The sequence below is a fragment of the Hemicordylus capensis genome, chromosome 10, assembly GCF_027244095.1.
Source record: "Hemicordylus capensis ecotype Gifberg chromosome 10, rHemCap1.1.pri, whole genome shotgun sequence".
NCBI lineage: Eukaryota > Metazoa > Chordata > Lepidosauria > Squamata > Cordylidae > Hemicordylus > Hemicordylus capensis.
This window is the reverse complement of record NC_069666.1, coordinates 7668052-7688674: the sequence shown is the minus strand read 5'-3', so window position 1 is coordinate 7688674 and position 20623 is coordinate 7668052. Positions and strand designations below refer to the sequence as shown.

Genomic DNA, 20623 nt, shown 5'->3' with positions numbered 1-20623 from the left:
TGGAGCTTTGTTTGCAAGTATGGGTAGTTTGTAACTCAAGTGTTTGTAAGTGAGGGAGTGACCTTTATATTATGTTAAAACTGGCAAGCACCAACCTTTCAAACAAGTGAAAATTCAAGCAAATTTCAGGATTCCTCCAAAGGCAAAACATCTGTGAGTGTTCTGCACTTCCCTAACTTTAGTAAAACAATTACAGCCTCTTCTATAACTATTTAGAAGCAGTTAACTCATACATGGCTGGAAATTGGGAGCGCGCGCATCTCCTGGATGCTTGTCCTACCCACTTTACAGCCATGTGGACAAGCCTTATATAGAGCACAATCCTTGTCTGCCTAATAATGTTCTTTGCTCCCGCTTTGCTACCGCAGACTAGTTCTAGAGTTGCTCCTTTCCTGACAGTGTGATTTTCAACGTGCATGAATATTTTGATCCAGATTTCACCGCATGGGTTCCTACCTCCAGCTGAAACGAGATAGGCCAGACAAAGGTTTGCCACCATCATTGAGAACTTGGCTCTTGTGCTGTTTTCCCCTTGCCAGCTTCTGGAATTCCCCAAATGAGTATGGCCAAGGTAGATAAGATGTGATGTCACCCAGAAACATGCACCATAGGGGTTGCTGACCCACAAAGGCAGAAGTGACTTTGTGCTCTTCCATGCTGAATCACACAAGCGCCTAAGTCCATCCATGAAGAAGCTTTAGTTTCTGTTTGTTGAATGGGGAGCAGCTGCTAAGCTCATTGGAGCAGCTCATTCCTTGGTAACGTCTTCCACTCTTTCTGTCTCTCCTGCTGCGATTCGCAGAGTCTAACAACTTTCACTAAAGCAGCCAAACCACAGTAATTTTAGACCTGAGTGTTGAAGGGGCTGGAGGAGTTTTCTCACGTTCCTTAGTCTCTGGGGCCTTCCTTCGGTCAGCAGTGTTGGAGAGATGAAAGCGAGAAGGGCATGTGGATGATACCAGCAAGGAGAAAGCTGAGAGGACCTGAGACAGAGACAAAGTAGGAGAAAGCCCCAGGTGGGGCATTAGAAAAGCATAAGTCAAAAGCAACACCTTGTCATGCCATAGGATAGCAAGCAATTCCAGCTGAAATGCAGGAGAGAAGGCTGCTTGGGGATTGCCGTGGAGGAGTGTGGGTGATGTGGGAAGAGAGGCGGAAGATGGAAATTAGGTAAATTAGACAGAAACATGGTAATAAAATCATAACACAAGCTGAGAGCCGTCTTTCAGCACCTCTTGTTTCACACCGTATGGCTTTACTTCTGGGATCTTCGTATTGCATCAGCATGGCCTGACTGTGGCATCCCAAACCGGTCCTCCAGGAGGATGGAGGAGGCAGGTACACAGATCAAGACTGCTTCTAACAGTGAGGGAAGAATGCATGAGGGTCTACCAAAGCTTGACCTCATGAGCAATGGTGGCAAATCTCTCAGGAATGGGTTTGACAAGAGCGAGGACTCCTGCCCTACATTTTACACCACTTCCCACTCTCAGCGGGGCCAAAAATTTTAAGAGCAACTTTTTCTCATGATATTTTTGGCACTTCTATATCCGACAGAAACCAGAACTTGTGGAGGGAATACTGAAAGTAAAACAAATGTTTAAATTTTTAATTAACCAGATCACTTAGAGATGTTTCTTTTTCCAAAAGGTTTGGGTTTTATTTCTGTTTCAGAGCAGTACATTGCAGCCAGGTCTTAATTTCAGAGAGAATACTTTCCCCCCTGTATGTAGTGATCAGTGGATATATACATTTGACCTCAAGAGCACTTTTTCGTCTGGATTCCTTCCTCTCTCACACACAGATTTCAATTTTTCATCTTCCTTCCTTCCTTCCCTCTCTGCTCATTGTTTAGTCTTCCATTATTTATTCTTAATAATTGAACGTGGGGCTACAACCTTTGAGCAATCTGTTAGGAGAATCTATTTAAAAATGCAAGTATTTAAACAGCAAATGGAGGCATGATATTAAAAGAGGTATTGTCCTTTCATTCTCATAGGAGACAGAATGCCCCTTTGTAAGATGCATGGGCAGATTTAAGACATCCAGGGGCTACTTTTTTTCTCTTGCTAGAAGCTTCCAGCATGAAATAGCTGCTTGCGGAGGTGGAGTTGATCACCAAATTGTGATATGGGGAGATGGGGCCAGTCACAAAATGGCAACTTGTATTAAAAAATTGCATTGACAGAATAAGGGATTTTCACATCAGACGCCTTGAATTCTTGGATAAACTTTGGAGAATTCAAGGGGAGGCTGGAGGGGAGCAAGAAAGTCTATCTTGTGGGGGAAGAAAATGGAGGTAAATGAATGGGGCAGAAAGTAAAAGCATTCCTGAGCAGAGAGAGGAAGAGAGAGGAAGGGGCAGAGGGTATGGTATGGCCATTTTCCCACAGCCAGCCATTTAGATATGAAATACAGGAGGCCCTCATTATTTGTGTGGGTTCCGTTCTCACCTCACCTATAGGCATGAATACAGAAACCACAAATAAGAAAACCTTACCCCCTGTGAGAATCTAGGGTTTGGGTTCCTACACACACACACAAAAGGCTAAAAATCAAGAGGGGACATAAATAAGAGAAATAAAGTACTCTACCTTGCTCTCCAGGTTTCCAACTCTCCAGCAATAATCCCCCCCAGCAAAAAAAGAACCAATTGCTCCTGTTTTAGCTATATATATATATATATATATCACAGGATTTTTAAAAAGAGCCACAAAATGGCTTTTGTGCTGCCTCCAGTCCACGTCAAAGCAGTTCCATGATCATCTATCAAATGGAGCCCTTTTAAATAGTATAGTTCACTAAAGAGGTTTATGGATACAAACTTGATGATGTCAGTTGATTGTGAGTAAAATCGGCCCATCCCTTACTGAACTGGGCAGCGGGGGGCAGAAGAGGGGCCTTCAGAAACCCCAGAGGAAAGGAAGAAAGAAAGAAAGAAAGAAAGAAAGAAAGAAAGAAAGAAAGAGGAGAGGAGAGGAGGAGAGGAGAGCTGGTCTTGGGGTAGCAAGCAGGACTTGTCCCCTTAGCTAAGCAGGGTCTGCCCTGGTTGCATATGAATAGGAGACTAGAAGTGTGAGCACTGTAAGATATTCCCCTCAGGGGATGGAGCTGCTCTGGGAACAGCAGAAGGTTCCAAGTTCCCACCCTGGCAGCATCTCCAAGATAGGGCTGAGAGAGATTCCTGCCTGCAACCTTGGAGAAGCCGCTGCCAGTCTGTGAAGACAATCCTGAGCTAGATAGACCAATGGTCTGACTCAGTGTATGGCAGCTTGCTATGCTATGTTCCTTTGATGTTTGGGGTGGGGTGTAACTGGGACCTATCACATGAAAAGGAGTCATGCAAAATCACCCAGGAAGCCAGGGATATCAGTAAGAACAAGGACTTTCATTGCAGAATGAAGGGCTATTTGTTAGGGTTGTGCAGTTAGGCATCTGATGCTGAGGAATATGCACCACCCTCCTTGTGCTGCACAGAGGCAGCCATTCACCCCACTGACAGCCTAAAAGTTGGGGGGGGTACAAAACAGGATGGGCAGCTTATCTGCCCCCTCCCCCAGTCCTAAGTGAAAGTAACATTCAGTTATTTATAAATAATTTGCCCAAAAATAAGTATGGGGGAGCAGAGAAAAATTTAGGGGAGCAGACTCACCCTATCCATGGGGGTGGCTCTTCTACAGGAGTGGGAGCCCACAAGGTCAGCTGAGAAGGCACGTATGGGCATCTGGGAATAGTAGTTCCTCCTAACATTTATTTGTTTGTTTGTTTGAAACATTTAATATACCGCCCACTCTGAAGACTCTGGGCAGTGTACAAAAACATGCAAAGCAAGACAACATTAAAATTACATTCTAAATTAAAAACTAAAGTAACTAACAAAAAAGAGAAAAACCAAATAGGTAAACTACAGGGCAAAAGCCTGGCAAAAAAAGAAAAGTCTTCAATAGAGATTTAAAAATCAGTAAGGAAGGGGCTAGATGAATCTGAAGGGGAAGGGAGTTCCAGAGAAGTGGGGCAGCAACCGAAAAGGCCCTTTCATGGGTCCTAGCGCCCCGAACCTCTCGGAAATCAGGGACCGACAAAAGGGCCCTCCGAGATGATCTGACCAGATGGGATGTAACTGGATGGGAGAGGTGGGTCTGCAGGTAGACAGACATTCTCTCCATGGTGCCTTCCCGATGTGCGCAGAGCATGCTGGAGAGACCTCCGAGCCGGGAGGCTGCTTTTTAGCCTCCCGGTCAGGGGTCTCCTCGTGAGTTGCCATGGCGTGGAGCCGTGCTGCGGCAACGCACAATCCGGAAACCCTCGTTAGCAAAGCACTCGCTAAGGGGAGGGTTTCACAAGCGGGTTACACGACCAGCAAAAGTCAGGCTAGGATCTCCTAGCCCGATTTTTGCTGGTCATGAGAATAGCCTCAGTATATGGCAGCTTCCTATGTTCCTATGTAAAGTGGTGATTCTTTATATTTATTTAGGGTGGGGGCATATCTCAGTGGTAGAGCACTTGCTTTGCAAATGGAACGATCCTGGTCAAATTGCTGTGATGAAAACCTGTGAGAGCATGTAGGGAGTAAGCTCCCACTTTGCATGCAATCACAGCTTTTTGCCATCTGGAAGGACCCTCGATTGACCTTGGGTGGGCTCCAGCCATTATGGATTCTGTGTGCCAGCTTATTCCACTTTACCTCTTAGCTAAGTAGGGTCCACCCTGGTTTGCATTTGAGTGGGAGACTAAAAGTGTGAGCACTCTAAGATATTCCCCCTTGGGAGATGGAGCCGCTCTGGGAAGAGCAGAAGGTTCCAAGTTCCCTCCCTGGCTTCTCCAAGATAGGGCCAAGAGAGATTCCTGCCTGCAACCCTGAAGAAGCTGCTGCCAGTCTGTGAAGACAATACTGAGCTAGATAGACCAATGGTCTGACTTGGTACATAGCAGCTTCCTGTGTTCCTATGTTCCTGCAATGCCCAAAGCTGAATTTTGCAAGGTATAGAACATAAGCAACCTACTCTTGGTGCTGGACATATGCTTGTTTCCTGACAAGAGGAGGCCGGCCCTTATGTTCTGAGCCTGCTGCTTAAAAGCTCTCAAACCTCTCGACACTGAGCTTTATTGGGATTATCCATCCATCTCACCAATAGGATGCCATGAAGTGTCTGATTTCCGCATTGTTCAAGCACACAAGTCTGAAATCCGACTACTGCCTCGGTCCCAGCAGGGAGCAGAACCGGCCGCACTCTTCCACTCAAGTAGCTTTTCCATTCCAAAACAGCAAAGAAAAATCACTGAGTCTGCCTGCCACAGTACTTTCCAGTCGAGGGGGTGGGAGGAGAGATGGGGTTTGGGGTGGAGGAATTGCAAGATGGGGAAAGACTCAAGCCCCAGCCTGCAGAGTTTCCTGTGAAGTGCAACCGTATCTCTTTAAAACAAACCTTCCCTTCTGGGGAGAGTGAACGGAATGGCAATTGCAGCTGATGTCGAACAAACCACTCTTCTCTTTGGCTCCGCTCAGAGCACTCACCCCCCCCTCACCCCAACCCCCCACCCCCACCACTGCTGCTGCTGCCAGGCACACGAGGCTGGGGGAAGCAGCCGCTCTCCGAAGACTCCTTTCCTCCACTCAAATAAATTTGCTTCCAAATAATGTGTAATTAAATGTGTGGTATTGAATTAATGTTGCAGCTGAAGTGGTTTGGCAACCTGGGACTCCGATTGGGGGGAGAAGCAGGAGGGAGGCTGGCTGGTGCAAAGCAAAATATGCTCACCAGAAATTTCCCCCCCTTCTCCTCCCTCCATCTCTTTTCTTCCCATCTCTGCCAAGGTGTCAGTTTTTTCTCCTCCAGATTCTGCTCCCCATTCCCTTTTGCAATAGGTTCTGAATACAGCCCCAAGGATGGGGCTGTAGCTCCGTGGCCGAGAGTCTGTGTATGCAGAAGGTCCCAGGTTCAATCCCTGGCAACACCTCCAGGTAGGGCTGGGAGAGACTCCTGCCCAGGGGTGTAGACACCATTGTGTGAACGGGTTCAAAGAACCTGGGCTGCCAATGCTAGGGGCTGCTGAAGCCCCAAGGCATGTGTGCCTCAAGCTCTGGAAAAGCCCTGAATGACCCCCCCCACACACACACACACCCATGCCCAGACTACTAAGAGCCCCGAGCGAGCACTTGCCCATCCTTTTCCGGCAGCGTTCGCTGCCTGAAATGACAGAGAAGGGCTCGCTTGGGCTCTTCAGAGCTCAAGGCCACACCCCTTTGCACATGATGTCACACACAAAGGGGGTGTGGCCTTGAGCTCCAAAGAGCCCGAGCGAGCCCTTCCTGTCATTTCAGGCAGCAAATGCTGCCTGAAAGCATCTATTCTCCCTTTCTCTCCGTCTCTGGAGGGAGAGAAAGGGGAATAGATGCTTTCAGGCAGCAAACGCTGCCTGAAAAGGATGGGCAAGTGCTCACTCCTGGGCGGGGAGGGGATTTCTCTCGGGGCACATGCACGGGATGTCGTCAGAGGGGCTTCTGCTTGGCTGGCTCCACACTTGCTCCTTCCTGAAGCCCCGGAGAGCCACTGCCAGACAGCGTAGAGTAGACAATACCAAGCTAGCTAGACCAATGGTCTGACTCAGTAGAAAGCAGCTTCCTACATCCCTATGTAAAGTAGTGACTCTATTATATTTATTAGAGATGGGGCTGCAGTTCAGTGGCAGAGCATCTGCTTGGCATGCAGAAGGCCCCAGGTTCAATCCCCACCAGCAGCTCCTGGTCGAGCTGGGAGAGACTCCTGCCTGAAACCTTGGAGAGCTTCTGCCTGTCAGTGTAGACCAGGGTTGCACGGCTTCAGCCCTCCTGCAGATGTTGTGCTACAATTCCCATAATTTCTTATTATTGGTCACTGTGGCTGTGGATGATGGGAGTTGTAGTTCAGCAACATCTGGAGGAACCCTGTTTGGGAACCACTTGTGGAGACAATACTGAGCTAGATGGTCTAATGGTCTGACTCTGTATAAAGCAGCTTCCGTGCCAGGAAAGTTAAAGAGAAAGTCCCATTTTACACCAGGGTGCTTTGACAAGATCTCATGGCAGGACTGCTCAATGTAGTTCCCCCCCTCCACATGTTTTTGGACTACAACTCCCATGATCCCTGCACGGTGGCCAATAGCCAGGGATTATGGGAGTTGTAGGCCAGCATCTGCAGGAGGGCCGAGGTTGAGCAGCCCTGACCCATCGTGTTGCTTATGGGAGGAGAGCTGGTCTTGTAGTAGCGAGCATGACTTGTCCCCTTAGCTAAGCAGGGTCTACCCTGGTTACAAATGAATGGGAGACTAGAAGTGTGAGCACTGTAAAATATTCCCCTCAGGGGATGGAGCCACTCTGGGAAAGGCAGAAGGTTCCAAGTTCCCTCCCTGGCATCTCCCAAGATAGGGCTGAGAGGGATTCCTGCCTGCAACCTTGGAGAAGCCGCTGCCAGTCTGTGAAGACAATGCTGAGCTAGATAGACCAATAGTCTGACTCAGTATCTGGCAGCTTCCTATGTCTGCTCTCCCCCATCCCACCTTGTCTGATCAGAGCCAAGCTTTTTAATGGATGCCATCCCACAAAATCTAAGCGCGGCTAAGTCCCATTGTTGTCGCCTGGAAGATCAAGTAAACACAAAAGTGTTAATCTTGGCTGGACATATGAAGCTGTCTTAAGCATTGTTTCATCGAGCTCAGGATTGTCTTTCCGGCAGCAGTTCTCCTGGGTTTTCCTTTGAGAAGTGATTATAGGCCACCTCCAGCCTTGGAAGCAAGAGGCATCTAAGTACCAGTTGGAGAGGAGCATGCCCTTACCTCTTGCCTGTGGGCTTCTCAGAGGCACTGTGGGAAAAAGGATGCTGGACTAGATAGGCCTTGGGCCTGACCCAGCAGGGCTGTTTTTATGAGTAGGGAAGACTCTTTCCCATCTGAGAGGCGACAGGGATTGGACCTGGAACCTTTGGTATGCAAAACAGATGCTCTACCATTGAACTATGGATGGAACATAGTTGACCGATTCAGCCCATGTTTATCAGGAGCATCCAGGCTTCGATATTGACTACACTGACTGGCAGCAGCTCTCCATGGTTTCAGGCAGAAGTCTTTCCCACTACCAGGAGATGCTGCCAGGGATTGAACCTGGGACCTTCTGCATGCAAAGCTACTGCTCTACCCTACCATCTCCCATCAGTCATGTCAAATCATTCCAGCCCTTGTTTTGTTCTGCTTGTGGAGGTCTGATTTCTCTCCCCGCTCCCACCCAAGTTCAGCTATGTTATTTTCTTCAAATATTTCTTGTACCACAGATGAGCATCGGAAAGCATTAGCAATCAAGGCTTCAGACTCTCTCAGTGTCCATGGCTGCAGTCCACAGAAATGCATTTTCTTGGAAACAAGCTTCAAAACGGAATTTCAAGTTGATGAGTCAGTCTTCAAGGAGTATAGAAAGCAGATATAATTCTCCTCCCAAGGTCCAATGCAAGTTTTAATTTCAGGTTAAATGTGGGAGTTTGGGGAATCCTCATCCTCCCCCCCCCCCTTTTCTGAAGGCTCCAGATAGGAGGACAGGTTCTAGGTTGGGAGGGAGTAGAAGAAGACAGCAAGCTGAATGGAGAGGGGAGAATTATGAGTGGTGGTGGGTAGTTGGGTCTCCTTGGTTCCCTTGAGCCAGGGAAAGGTTTCCTCATGATCAGTAGCCTACTTGGGAGGGAAATATGTAGAAGGCTCCAAGGAGAGGAAATATTTTTGTTGCTTCCTCTCGTTTGGGGAAGAAAATAGGAGGTAAAAAATAGGAGGTAAAAACAGATGTGCAGAACGTTCCAAGCTTGGAATGTCCCAACTCGGAACAGGTACTGACCTTTCTCCCCACCCCAGCCTTTCTTGCCACATGCCATGGTCTTGGACAGGAAGAGGAAACTAGTCCATAAAGCAGACTGGGAGATTTGGCCGAATAAAAAAAACACATTTTTAAAGAGGAATGTGGCCCATTTCTGAATGGGTTTGGAAATGAAATGAGAGTCATTAATGTTTTAAGGGTTATTTTTAGACTGTGACCTGCCCAAGAACCTTTTTGTATGGGTCGGTATAGAAATGTACTTACTTACTTAATAAATGCATGCAGGCATACATACATACATACATGTCAAGCAAGCTTCATTAATAAAGTCAATAAATGAACAACATTAATTACCATATCTCTACAAGCATTTAATGCACAGCAAAATCCTCACTCCCCTGATAATGTTATTTACTACTCTGTTGCTCCCCCAAATTACTTGTTTTAGAATTTCCCCTGCCATGAGAACATATAAATCTCTCTCTCTCTCTCTCTCTCTCTCTCTCTCTCTCTCTCTCTCATTCAAGCACACCACCATTATACCCAAAATGCTTTAAGACATGACTGCATTATGCATGCAATCAGATTTTAATTTGATCCCCAGATCCTCCAATTGGTTTGAGTGAATGAAATTGGTCTGGGGATTGCACCCGCTCATATTCTCCATTATGAGTTTTGTATCCGGCTGGCGGATTTAAGAACCTCATTGAAAGAGAGCGTTTAGTCCGTGTGTGAATGGCAAGGGCTTCTAATCGGGCCTGTGTGATCCTCCCGCTTTTTGTCAGTGCTGGTATTTCATGCCACTCATCGGAAGAGCCAGGCGGCCAAGTCTGAATTGCTAATAATTTGCAGTCATCTGTACAGTTTTGAAATACATTCAGTGCCGGTTAGTTATGTATCTTAATTACAGCAGTTGCCTCCCAGATTTGTGAATTTTACATTTGATGTTAATAGTCACAGGGTGCTCAATCCACGTAAGATTTATTGTTACAATTATTCAAAGAGGAGATTAGTGAATAATTTTGAATAATGAATAAATAAGAGCATTTTCAGTATCTTTCCATGGACAACTTGTGAACAGAGAGATTGTGGAGCCGAGACGGGCAGGGGAGTTGAGAAGAAGCTACAAAAAGACCCGCCCTCCCCTTGAACTAATTATTCTCCTTATTTCGCATGATGCGCTCATCCATTGTCGTTATGCACAAAGCGCCAGTAGGTGGAAGCCAGGCTTTAGAAGCGCATGAAAGAGGGCGCCCCTGCCAGGAAGAGTTTCAGATCAACTCAGGAGATCAAAATGTGCGGTAGGGGAGCACATGAAAGAAGTCGGCTTTAAAGCAGGCGGTAAAGAAGAGAAAGTAGGAGACTATTCTGGAGGGACAGCACGGGAAGGACTAACAAAGCTTGGTTGGGAGGGGGTGTAGGAGTTGCTCTCGGAGCCAAATGGCGCAATCACTTGTCCTTCCTGGTGAATCGGACTGGTGTATCCTGTTGCTGGACTCTTACCATTAGAGGAAGAGGCTGCAGCTTATTGGCAGAGCATCTACTTAGCATGCAGAAGGTCACAAGTTCCATCCTTGGTAGCATCTCTAGGTAGAGCTGAGAGGGACTCCTGCCTGAAACTTTGGAGAGCCACTGACAATCAGCGTGGGTAATATTGAGCTGGATAGACTAAATCAGGGCTGCTCAGCTTCGGCCCTCCTGCAGATGTTGGCCTACAACTCCCGTAACCCCTGGCTATTGGCCACTGTGGCTGGGGATTATGGGAGTTGTAGTCCAAAAATAGCCAGGAGCCTAGGTTGAGCAGGCCTGGACTAAATGGTCTGGATTGAGGTGGATATTGATAAATGGTCTGACTCAGAGAGAGCTTCCTAGGCATATGTAGGGGTAAGAGGGGTAAGTCTAACAGGCTTGAATGAATATTTGGGGATGGGGCTGCAGCTCAGTGGCAGAGCATCTGCTTGGCATGCAGAGGGTTTTCAGCTTCAGTCTCTAGCATCTCCAGGTAGGTCTGGGAAAGACTCCTGCCTGCAGCCCTGGAGTCTTCTGCCAGTCAGAGTATATTTTTATTTATTTTATTTTATGTATATACCGCCTGACTCCAAAGGCTCTAGGTCAGGGTTTCTTAACCTTGGGCCCCCAGATGTTGTTGGACTACAACTCCCACCATCCCCAGACATGGCCTTTGTAGCTGAGGATGATGGGAGTTGTAGTCCAACAGCATCTGGGGGCCCAAGGTTAAGAAATTCTGCTCTAGGTGGTTCGCAAAAGAAACACAACAAAAACAAAATAAAACAAGCTGTTAAAATAATTCAAAATATTCAAACATTCCTAAAAGCCTGGCTTAAAAAACAACAACAACAAACATGTCTTCTGGGCTCTTTTAAAGGTGGGTAAAGATGTTAAACTACGAATGTCTCTAGGGAGCACATTGCACAGCCCAGGAGCGACTACAGGGAATGTTGTATATTCCATATTGAGCTAGATGAGGGGCAGTCCAAAAATATTTGGGGGCCTGAGGCAAGGTGCCAAATGCTGCCTTGCCCCATTCCCCTGATAAGGGTCAGCCCCCTTTCAAAACAAACCCTTGAACTTTGGAAGCTGAGTGGGGAAGTTTGCCAGCAGCCTCCTCTTCTCTCCTGTGCTTCTTGGAGGCTTGGAAGGGATGTGGGGAGAGGCACAAAGCTTCAAAGGGCCCGATGGGTACCAAAAAGGCTGCTCCAATGGCCTCCTCCTGGTGCCCCATCAATCTGTTGCCTGAGGAAACTGCTTCACCTTGCCTCATGAAAGGGCCGCCCTTGACTAGAAGGACCAGTTGTCTGGCTCATTAAACAGCAGCTTCCTGTGTCTCTGTGTACAATTTCTGTCTGCAAGTCATTAGGGTTAGGGAAGAGAGCTGGTCTTGTGGTAGCAAGCATGACTTGTCCCCTTAAGCTAAGCACGATCCGCCCTGGTTGCATACGAAAGGGAGACTAGAAGTGTGAGTGCTGTAGAATATTCCCGCACTCAGGGGATGGAGCTGCTTTGAGAAGAGTACCTAGGTTCCAAGTTCCCTCCGTGGCAGCATCTCCAAGATAGAGCTGAGAGAGATTTCTGCCTGCAACCTTGGAGAAGCCGCTGACAGTCTGTGTAGACAATACTGAGCGAGATGGACCAGTGGTCTGACTCAGTATATGGCAGCTTCCTAAGTTCCTATGTATGTGAGAGTCTAAGTTTTGAATGTTTCTCTGGATTCGAAACAAAAATCCCCACACCTACAAAACTGCAAACGTTCTTTGTTGTTGTAGTAACAGTCGTAGCAGTAACAGTAGCAGTAGCTGCTGCTGCTTGTCATGAGGACATAGGAAACACCCTGCTGGATTAGCTCTGGTTGGCCACTGCTGGAAGCAAGGTGGTCCATCTACTCCAGCATCCTGCTTCCCACAAGTACCAACCAGATGCCTCCAGGAAGCAGGGCTTGAGGGCAATGGCCTTCTCCTCCTGTTGATCCCCAGCAGCTGGTATTCAGTGCATGCTGCCTCTGTTCTGCACATGGAGGTTCCATAGAGCCATGGATGGGGCATTAATTTGTCTAGTCTCCTTAGAAGCCAATGGTCTTGTGGTAGCAAGCATGAATTGCCCCCTTTGCCAAGCAGGGTCCAGCCTAGCTTATATTTGAATGGGAGACTGCATGTGTAAGATATCCCCCTTTGGGGATGGAGCTGCTCTGGGACGAGCATCAAGGTTTCAAGTTCCCTCCCTGGCTTCTCCAAGATAGGGCTGGGAGACACTCCTGCTTGCAGCCTTGGAGAAGCCTCTGCTAGTCTGTGAAGACAATACTGAGCTAGATAGACCAATAGTCTGACTTGGTAGAAGGCAGCTTCCTATGTTCCTATGACCATTATTTTGTCTAGTCTTCTTAGAAGGCATTGAAGCTAGTGGCCATTCCCACACCCTATGGCAGCACACTTCATGCATTATCTGTTTCAAGTCCTCCTTTCCCCCCATCTTGTCGATCAATTTCATTCGTTCTTCTCGTATAAAAGAAGGAGAAAAACATATTTCTGAATACTTACTCCACACCAGACATACCTGCATAAACCTCTATCATGTATCTTCTTTGTCAGTTTCTTGTTTTCCCTCCTTTTCAGTGAGAAGCAGGCTCTTTATTTAGCCTGCAAATCCTCCAAGGAATTTGGGGTAATACACATGGTCCTCCTTCTCCCATCGTGTTATTTTCAGACTTTCTCAGCCCTACCTACTTCACAGGGTGATTGTGAGGATAAAAATGAGGGTGGAGGGGAGATCCATGTACACTATCCTGAGTTCCTTGGAAAAAGGGTGGGAAACAAATTGAACAAGAAGGCATGTCCCTCTTATATATTTTTGCACATGTGTAATGTGATGATGTAGGCCAACACGCAAAAAGAGAGTTCAACAGGGGAATGTGTTGTCTACACGATAGGGGAAAAAAGTCTGTTGACATGGTGATGAAGTTTTAAAAAATAATATGACTTTATTTTCTAATTTATTCATTTGTTGCTGGTGTCTTTCTACCAACAGCATTTATGTTAGCCAGGAAATAGGAGTCACAGGACGTGGAATGAATTAACAGAGCAGGCCATGGTTCCTGGGAATGGAAATGGATTATGTGAACCTGATGCAAATCAATTTTAATCCAGGAAGGATCAGAGGCCAGGCCAATTGCCTAGATTCAATGACACAATGCTTTGTATTGCTTTCCATTTAGAGGTTGAGTCCTTGATAGCTGTTAATTGTACTAAGGTTTGGAAAGGAAAGGTTTGCACATCTTGCTGTCTGGCATATAGTTCTGTTGGCTAAGTTTGGATGCTGGTGCTTCCCCTGTGGATCAGTGAAGTCAGGAAGGGGTTTTTCTCACTGGTGATCTCTTCTCCCTATTTCCTTCCTCTGGTTCATCAGAAATGACCTCAGATCCAAGCAGCTTGTTAGGTAGGGAGACCCTATGAGCCAAGAAAACTCAGAGAGGAAGAATCAGCAGGTGGGAATCAATCATGACAAGCAGGAATATTGGAACATAGGAGCTGGTTTATAACGAGTCAAACCACTGGGTCATTGTAGGTCAGGATTGTCTACACTGACTGGCAGCAGCTCTCAAAGGTCAGGAGCCTTACCCAGCCCTGCCTGGAGATGCTGCCAGGGACTGAACCTGGGACCTTCTGCATTTAAGCAGATGCTCTACCTCTGAGCCATGGCCCTATCCCCTAAGGGGAACATCTTACAGCACTCAGATGTAGTCTGAGTGTAGTCTCCCATCCAAATGCAAACCAAAGGGGACCCTGCTTAACAAAGGGGAGAATGCATGCTTGCTCCTCCAAGACCAGCTCTCTTGAACTTGCATGACTTTGTTCATTAAGTAAGTGCTTCATTAGAATGTTGGTCGTTTGCAAACAGACTTCTGCGTCCTACTAGCCAGGATGCAGGGAGTGAAGGCTGTTTCCACACACCTTGTTAGAAAGGCTGACTGACCACAACCTGGCTGAGCCAGACAACCCAGCTTGGAGCACCTGACATCATCTTGGAACAACAAACAGCAGCTGTTTATCAGGCACTGTTGCATGGATGCCAGGAGGCTGTAAATAGCTTTATGCAGATGAGCCTCCCAAGTGCCCTTGCAAGAGAATCTCTTGGGTGGCAGCCTTATTATTCACAACTTACATGGAAAATGGACTTGCAAAGAAGCGAGGAAAGGTTAGCAGGAGCTCAAATGGCGGCATTTGTTTCTGAGTCAGTGATTCGGATGCTTTCCTTTCTGTCTCCTGTTCGCCTTCGATTTTGCTGCAGGCCCACACATGGGCTTTCCTCCATCTATGTTTTTTACAGAGTTTTGAAACTTTGCGGGGGGATTTATATAGGAGGTGGCACCTGATTTCACCTAAAGTGAAAATGGGAAGTGATGTATGGGGGTGGGTGGGTGCGTTCCCACTTGTGGTTAAAAGAAAAAAGAAAAAGAGCAATGTGGAGAGAAGTGTAAAGGGTTTCATTCTGGCTAGCAGCATTTCTCAACAGAACCTCCTCCAGGTGTAGGTGATGTCTGGCTAAAGTGAACTTGGAGACAAATTTGGTGTTTCCTAATTGGGTTAAAGACAATAGTAACATAGGAAACTAGCTTATAGCGAGTCAGACCACTGGTCCATCTAGCTCAGTATTGTTTACTCTGACTGGCAGCTGCTCCCTAAGATTTCAAGCAAGAGTCTCTCCCAGTTGGAGATGCTAGGGATCAAACCTGTGACTTTCTGCATGCAAAGCAGATGTTCTTCCACTAAGCCATGGCCCCATCCCCTAAGAGGAATATCATACAGCACTTTTATGTGGTCACCCATACAAATGCAAACCAAGCAAAGGTTTGTTTGGCAAAGGCTAAACAATTCATGCTTGTTTCCACAAGGCCAGATCATCTTCCACCACCAAGGCAGCTGCAAGTCACTGGGGCCTTGAACTGGAGAGTCTGGCATTGGGACCGACCGGCATGATTTGGTTGAGCTCTATCCTTTGCTGGAGCAAGTAGCTCATCTGGAGCTCTCCATGGTTCTGCAACTCTGACTTGCTTTTTCATGTTCCCTCTTGGACCTCATGGATTTTTGCTTGTATAATAGGGCAGGGCATTTCCAAATTCCATTTCCCTTTGAAAGGTGCGCCTGTGGAGTTGTCACTGTTCATAATATAAGAACTTGTTTTTTAAAAAACACCTTATAAAATCATAAAGCAGAGCAATTATGAGCAAAACATGCATCTATAGGCACATCTGAGGGCCTTTGATAAAAGTGAAGTACTGATTTTTAAAAGTCCTCCTGTGTAAAGGAAGATACAGAATGAATTAGTGAGCAACCAGAACCCACAAAAATTCAAATTGGCAGCCAGATTTTCTTTTGAGGATGTACTGCTCAAGATCAGAACTGAAAACAAAATTTCTCCAGCAGGTTTTGTGCATGCTTAGTTTGGGTGATCACCTTGTGTCTTAATGCAACTAATAACATTAATGTCAGTAACCCATGGGTTTTAGATTCATTTGAAAAGGTCAGTGAGACATCTCTGAAGAAGCCTCATTCACTAAGAGGGGTATTGCTTATGTAAACTTGCAACATTGCTCTTCCCAAATAAAGATAGATGTCTAGACTTGGTAGCTTTTATATCAAGCCCAAAATCTTTGACCTACCAGACTTAATTGCTTGAGAGCCATTAGGATGTTTCCTGCTTCCAAACTTTTGACTTCTGTTAGTTAAGTTAAGATGTCCCTCTGTCTTTCCCACCTTTCTTTTCTAAATGAAGACCAGGTTATTTTGACTTAGTCAGTATAAAAATTAGGACTGAGTCCATTGTTCTTAAGAGGAAATGTTTGGCTCAAATTTTGGGAGAAGGCACAAGTTCAGATTCTGAGACAAGTATGGATGGTGGGAGTGGTAGTCCAACAATATCTGGGGAGCCACGTTTGAGAACACCTGGCCATATCACATGCAATAATAACACTTATCGTTTGCAAAGCACTTTTTGTGTGTGCAAAGTGCTTCAGAAATATGTTATCTTGATGCCTTCCTTTTAGGCTTGTAAAGTAAGGCAGTATTATTATCACCATATTGTAACTTGGGCTGAGAGTAAGTGGCTCGCCTAAGATCACCTGGCAAGTTCATGAAAGACACAAGATCTGAAGCAGAGATGTCCTGCTTTGCAGTTCAAATGTAGTTGGTTGGTGGATGTCTCAGGCAGGGACTTCCTTTGATCCAGTTTGTAATTGGGCCTGGCAAACCGAACTATTAAAAGCAAACTGGAAATCAGGAGGGGAGTCCTGCATTCTTCCCTTCTTCCTTCTCTCCCTAGCATTTTGAATATTGCTGCGGCAAAGTTCCAGGTGTCAGGGGCCTTGGGATCTATAGTTTTCCCAGGGCACCTGATCCTCAGTATGGGCATTAAGCATCCGGAAAGCCCAGGACGCAGGGCTTCCTGAGGCTGAGATGCTGCCATGCATCCAGGCCAAAGAAGAATTGAGGGCAGGGGGTGTAACTCACTGTTCAAATGAGGCAAATTCTTATTCAAAGCCAGGTGATATAAGATGTCAGTGACATCTTTTGTCTCAAGGGTTGACATGTGTCTCAAGCATAATTCTCCACCCCAGGCTAAAAAGATTTTCTGTAACTTTGAAAACAGGAAACAATCCATCAAGTGACAGTAAATTCAATAGCCCAGAAGCCCTCAGTAAAGGGATGGGGCTTTGTAAAAATGCAAAACTCATGGAGGGAGACAGAACATTTTAACAAGGTAGGATGTCCCCGATCTTGAGAGACAGGTAGTTAGCGAATTCCTGCCTCCTTTTCAAGAGGAGGAGAGTTATGGATAAACAACAGAGACTTTGCAAAGACAATGAAAAAGTGCGGAAGAGGGCACATTTGGGGAATGAAAATTGATGAGGGTCTGTTAGGTGGTAGAAATGAAATTTATTTGTTAGCCGCGGTTTGCATGAACACTAATTTGCATTTTCCCTCCTTCCTGCACCTTTCCACCTGCAGATGTACAACACATTAAGAGGAGAGACATCATTCTGAAGAGGGAGCTCGGTGAAGGTGCTTTCGGGAAGGTCTTCCTGGCAGAGTGCTACAACCTCAGTCCCACCAAGGACAAGATGCTAGTGGCTGTGAAGGTAAATCCCAAGGGCACCCGTGCTGATCAGTGCAGCATGATCATTCTAAGCATCAGGAAAGGCTGAGCAGCTCTATCCAGGGCTGTGTTTAAAGATACATTGGAAGCTTCTGGTTGGGACATAGAAAGGTGACTTCGACTAAGTTAGAGCCTCATTACATAGGAACATAAGAACACAGGAAGCTGCCATATACTGAGTCAGACCATTGGTCTATCTAGCTCAGGATTGTCTTCACAGACTGGCGGCGGCTTCTCCAAGGTTGCAGGCAGGAATCTCTCTCAGCCCTATCTTGGAGATGCTGCTAGGGAGGGAGATTAAAACCTTCTGCTCTTCCCAGAGCGGCTCCATCCCCTAAGGGAAATATCTTCCAATGCTCACACTTTTAGTCTCCCATTCATATGCAACCAGGGCGGACCCTGATTAGCTAAGGGAACAAGTCATGCTTGCTACCAAAAGACCAGTTCTCCTCTACAGTCTGGAATGACTGGCAGCAGGCAGCAATTCAGAGTCTTAGACTGACTATGGAACCTTCTGTGCCTAGCAGCTCCTCTACCACTGAACTAGGACTCTTCCCATAATGGATTGGGATCTGGAGCTGCCTTCTACTGAGTCAGACCCTTGGTCCATCTAGCCCACTTGTCTACACTGACTGGCGGTGTCTCTCCAGGGTTTCAAACCAGGGCCTTTCCAAGCTCTACCCGGAGATGCCAAGGATTGAACCTGGAACCTTCTGCATGCAAAGAAGTGCTCTACCACTAAACTGCAACTGCATCCTTGATAAGAACAGACCACAGGGCTCTTTCTAACCTGCACTAGCTTCCAATTCATTTCCAGGCACAATTCAAAGAGCCAGAGGTTACCAAGGTTGCTTCAAAAAATGTTCCTGCTATGACTCCTTGTATGAGATGCAAGAAGTGCTGGGAAATGTGGTTTTCTGAGCACTACTAATGTAACTCATTGGTAGTAAAACTACATTTCCAAGAACTCCTGTGCCTTGCAGTATTTATTATTTCTCCATGTGAACTTGTAAAAGTTTACAACCTCATGTAAAAGTTTGGAAACTTTTGTTGAAAAGTGGTATATAAATATTTGTTGTTGTTGCATGTAATTATAGCAGTGTGTCAGAAAGGGAATACAGAGAAACCCATATCCTTTCCTTCACGGCTGGGGCAGCAGAGAAGATAAAGTAGTGAGAGGTGTATTGGCAGCAATGGGTGGAATACTTGGATGGGGGGAGCAGGGTGTAGCTATAATTTAGCGAATGGGTTCAAAGAACCCAGGCCCCCAAGCTCTTGAGCCCCCCAGCTCCACCCCTCCCTATTTTCTTCATTATTTATTTATTATAAATAATAAATTTATTATTATTAATTATTATTATCCACCTTATTTATTATTTATTTTTCTATGTAAACTGCTTTGCAAACTGTTGTGGAAAAGTGGTATATAAATAGTAGTAATAGTAGGATTGTGGTAGGATGGACGTTGTAAGCAGATGCTCACTGTGATTGGTTCAGGGTCATAATGGCCGCCTTATAAGGAGCCGAGCATTACAAGCCTGCTTGGATTCGCACTCTTGTGCTTAGAAAATAAGGCAGCTTGTAGAATGTAGCAAATTGCAATCAAATCCACATCAAGGAAAATGTTCCAGGCTGTGCTTGGATAATGTTCAGATCCATCTCTAGTGAGGACAGAGAATGGTATGGAGGCAACGCAAAGATGTTTGGAATGCTTGTTGAAAATCTGCTGAACCAGGAGGTACTCATCACACACAAGAGAAAATGAGACAAAGAGTTTCAGTTCCGCTCCCAAGCAAAGGATAACCTGAGGGCTGGGGGCAGGTAGAGGGAACAGGGAGGGAGGTGAGCTGCATTTCTCTTAAGGGGCAACATCAACACCATGAAGATATTAAAGATCTAAAAGTAATCGAGGGCCTGAGATGAGGATGGATGCTTTGCCATCTGCTCAGTACACCTTCATCTATCTAAATATATTTGGTCAGGCTATCCCCTGAAGGAAGAGAATTAAAATTAAAGTATGCTGTCTCTTGGATGGTGTGGGACAGAAATTCTTGAATTTTTTTTTAAAGGTCTGTCCTATTTTTGAAAAGTTTCTCAGCTATCAGACATAGTTCCTCAGCATTGTACTTCATGCCCTGGTAAAGAAGCATGGCTTGAAATGGATGGGTTTTCTTGCAGAGTTTAATTTGATAGAGCCAAGCTTCTGGAGACTTGTCACATAAAACTGAACCAGTCCAAAGTGGCTCTTTAGGAAGCTGCCTTATACCAAGCCAGACCATTGGTCCATCTAGCTCAGTATTGCCTACCCACACTGGGAGCCTCAGACTGGCCAAGGTTACAGGTAGAAGTCTCTCCAAGCTCTCATGCCAGGGAGGGAACTTCGAACCTTCTGCGTACTCCTGGCCTTGTTGCAAACATGGTGCTGGGCAGAATATGTTTGAAAACAGGGCATGCGGCTCTGTTTGCAAGTGTGCCATGCCCCCCTCCGTCTGATACCAGATTCAGGGGGCATAGCTGGGGTGGAGTGGCTGGCGGCAGTGACCTAAACTGGGTCTGGCGGTGGCTTCCCTACACTCCTGGGAATATCTTACAGCGCTCACATGTAGTCTGCCATTCAAATGCAAAGCAGAGAGGGCCCTGTTTAGCAAAAGGGACAATTCATGCTTGCAACCACAAGATCAGCTCTCCTCCAAATCCCTTTTAAAATCCTTAGAATCCTTTCTAAATCCTCACATGCTTTCCAGTATTCATTCAGACTCAGGCTCTATGCAGACATTATAAGAAAGAGGTGGGACTTGCGTACAGCTTCTGAAAGCATGCCAGAAGTCCCGTCTTGTATGTCACCCACCCATCTACCCACATCCAGCAGGTCACTCATGGTTATGGGATGAATCTGAAGAGGTGAATGTTGTAAGTGTGCTTCCATGATTGGCAGGCTGTGGCACCTGACTCTCCGGATCATGGAAGCACCCACCAACACACTTACAGCTTTCACTTCTTCAGACAAACTTTGTAATAGTGAGTGACCCACTGGGAGGATGAGTGAGTGATGTATCAGGTGTGACTTCCAGCACATTTCTGGATGCTGCAAGTGAGTATAGACTTTTTCTTATAACATCTGCATAG

The 20623-nt window shown here is 46.2% G+C and overlaps 1 protein-coding gene across 7 annotated transcripts in view; it reads left to right on the top strand.

Annotated features, from left to right (window-relative positions):
- The window catches only part of NTRK3 (neurotrophic receptor tyrosine kinase 3), a 364980-nt gene that overhangs the window by 294911 nt on the left and 49446 nt on the right, over positions 1-20623 (top strand). For all 7 annotated transcript variants that reach the window (XM_053272596.1, XM_053272592.1, XM_053272593.1 and 4 more), the window contains exon 13: positions 17350-17480. In XM_053272596.1, the coding sequence (XP_053128571.1) occupies positions 17350-17480 (131 nt within the window). The remainder of the gene's footprint in view (positions 1-17349; positions 17481-20623) is intronic.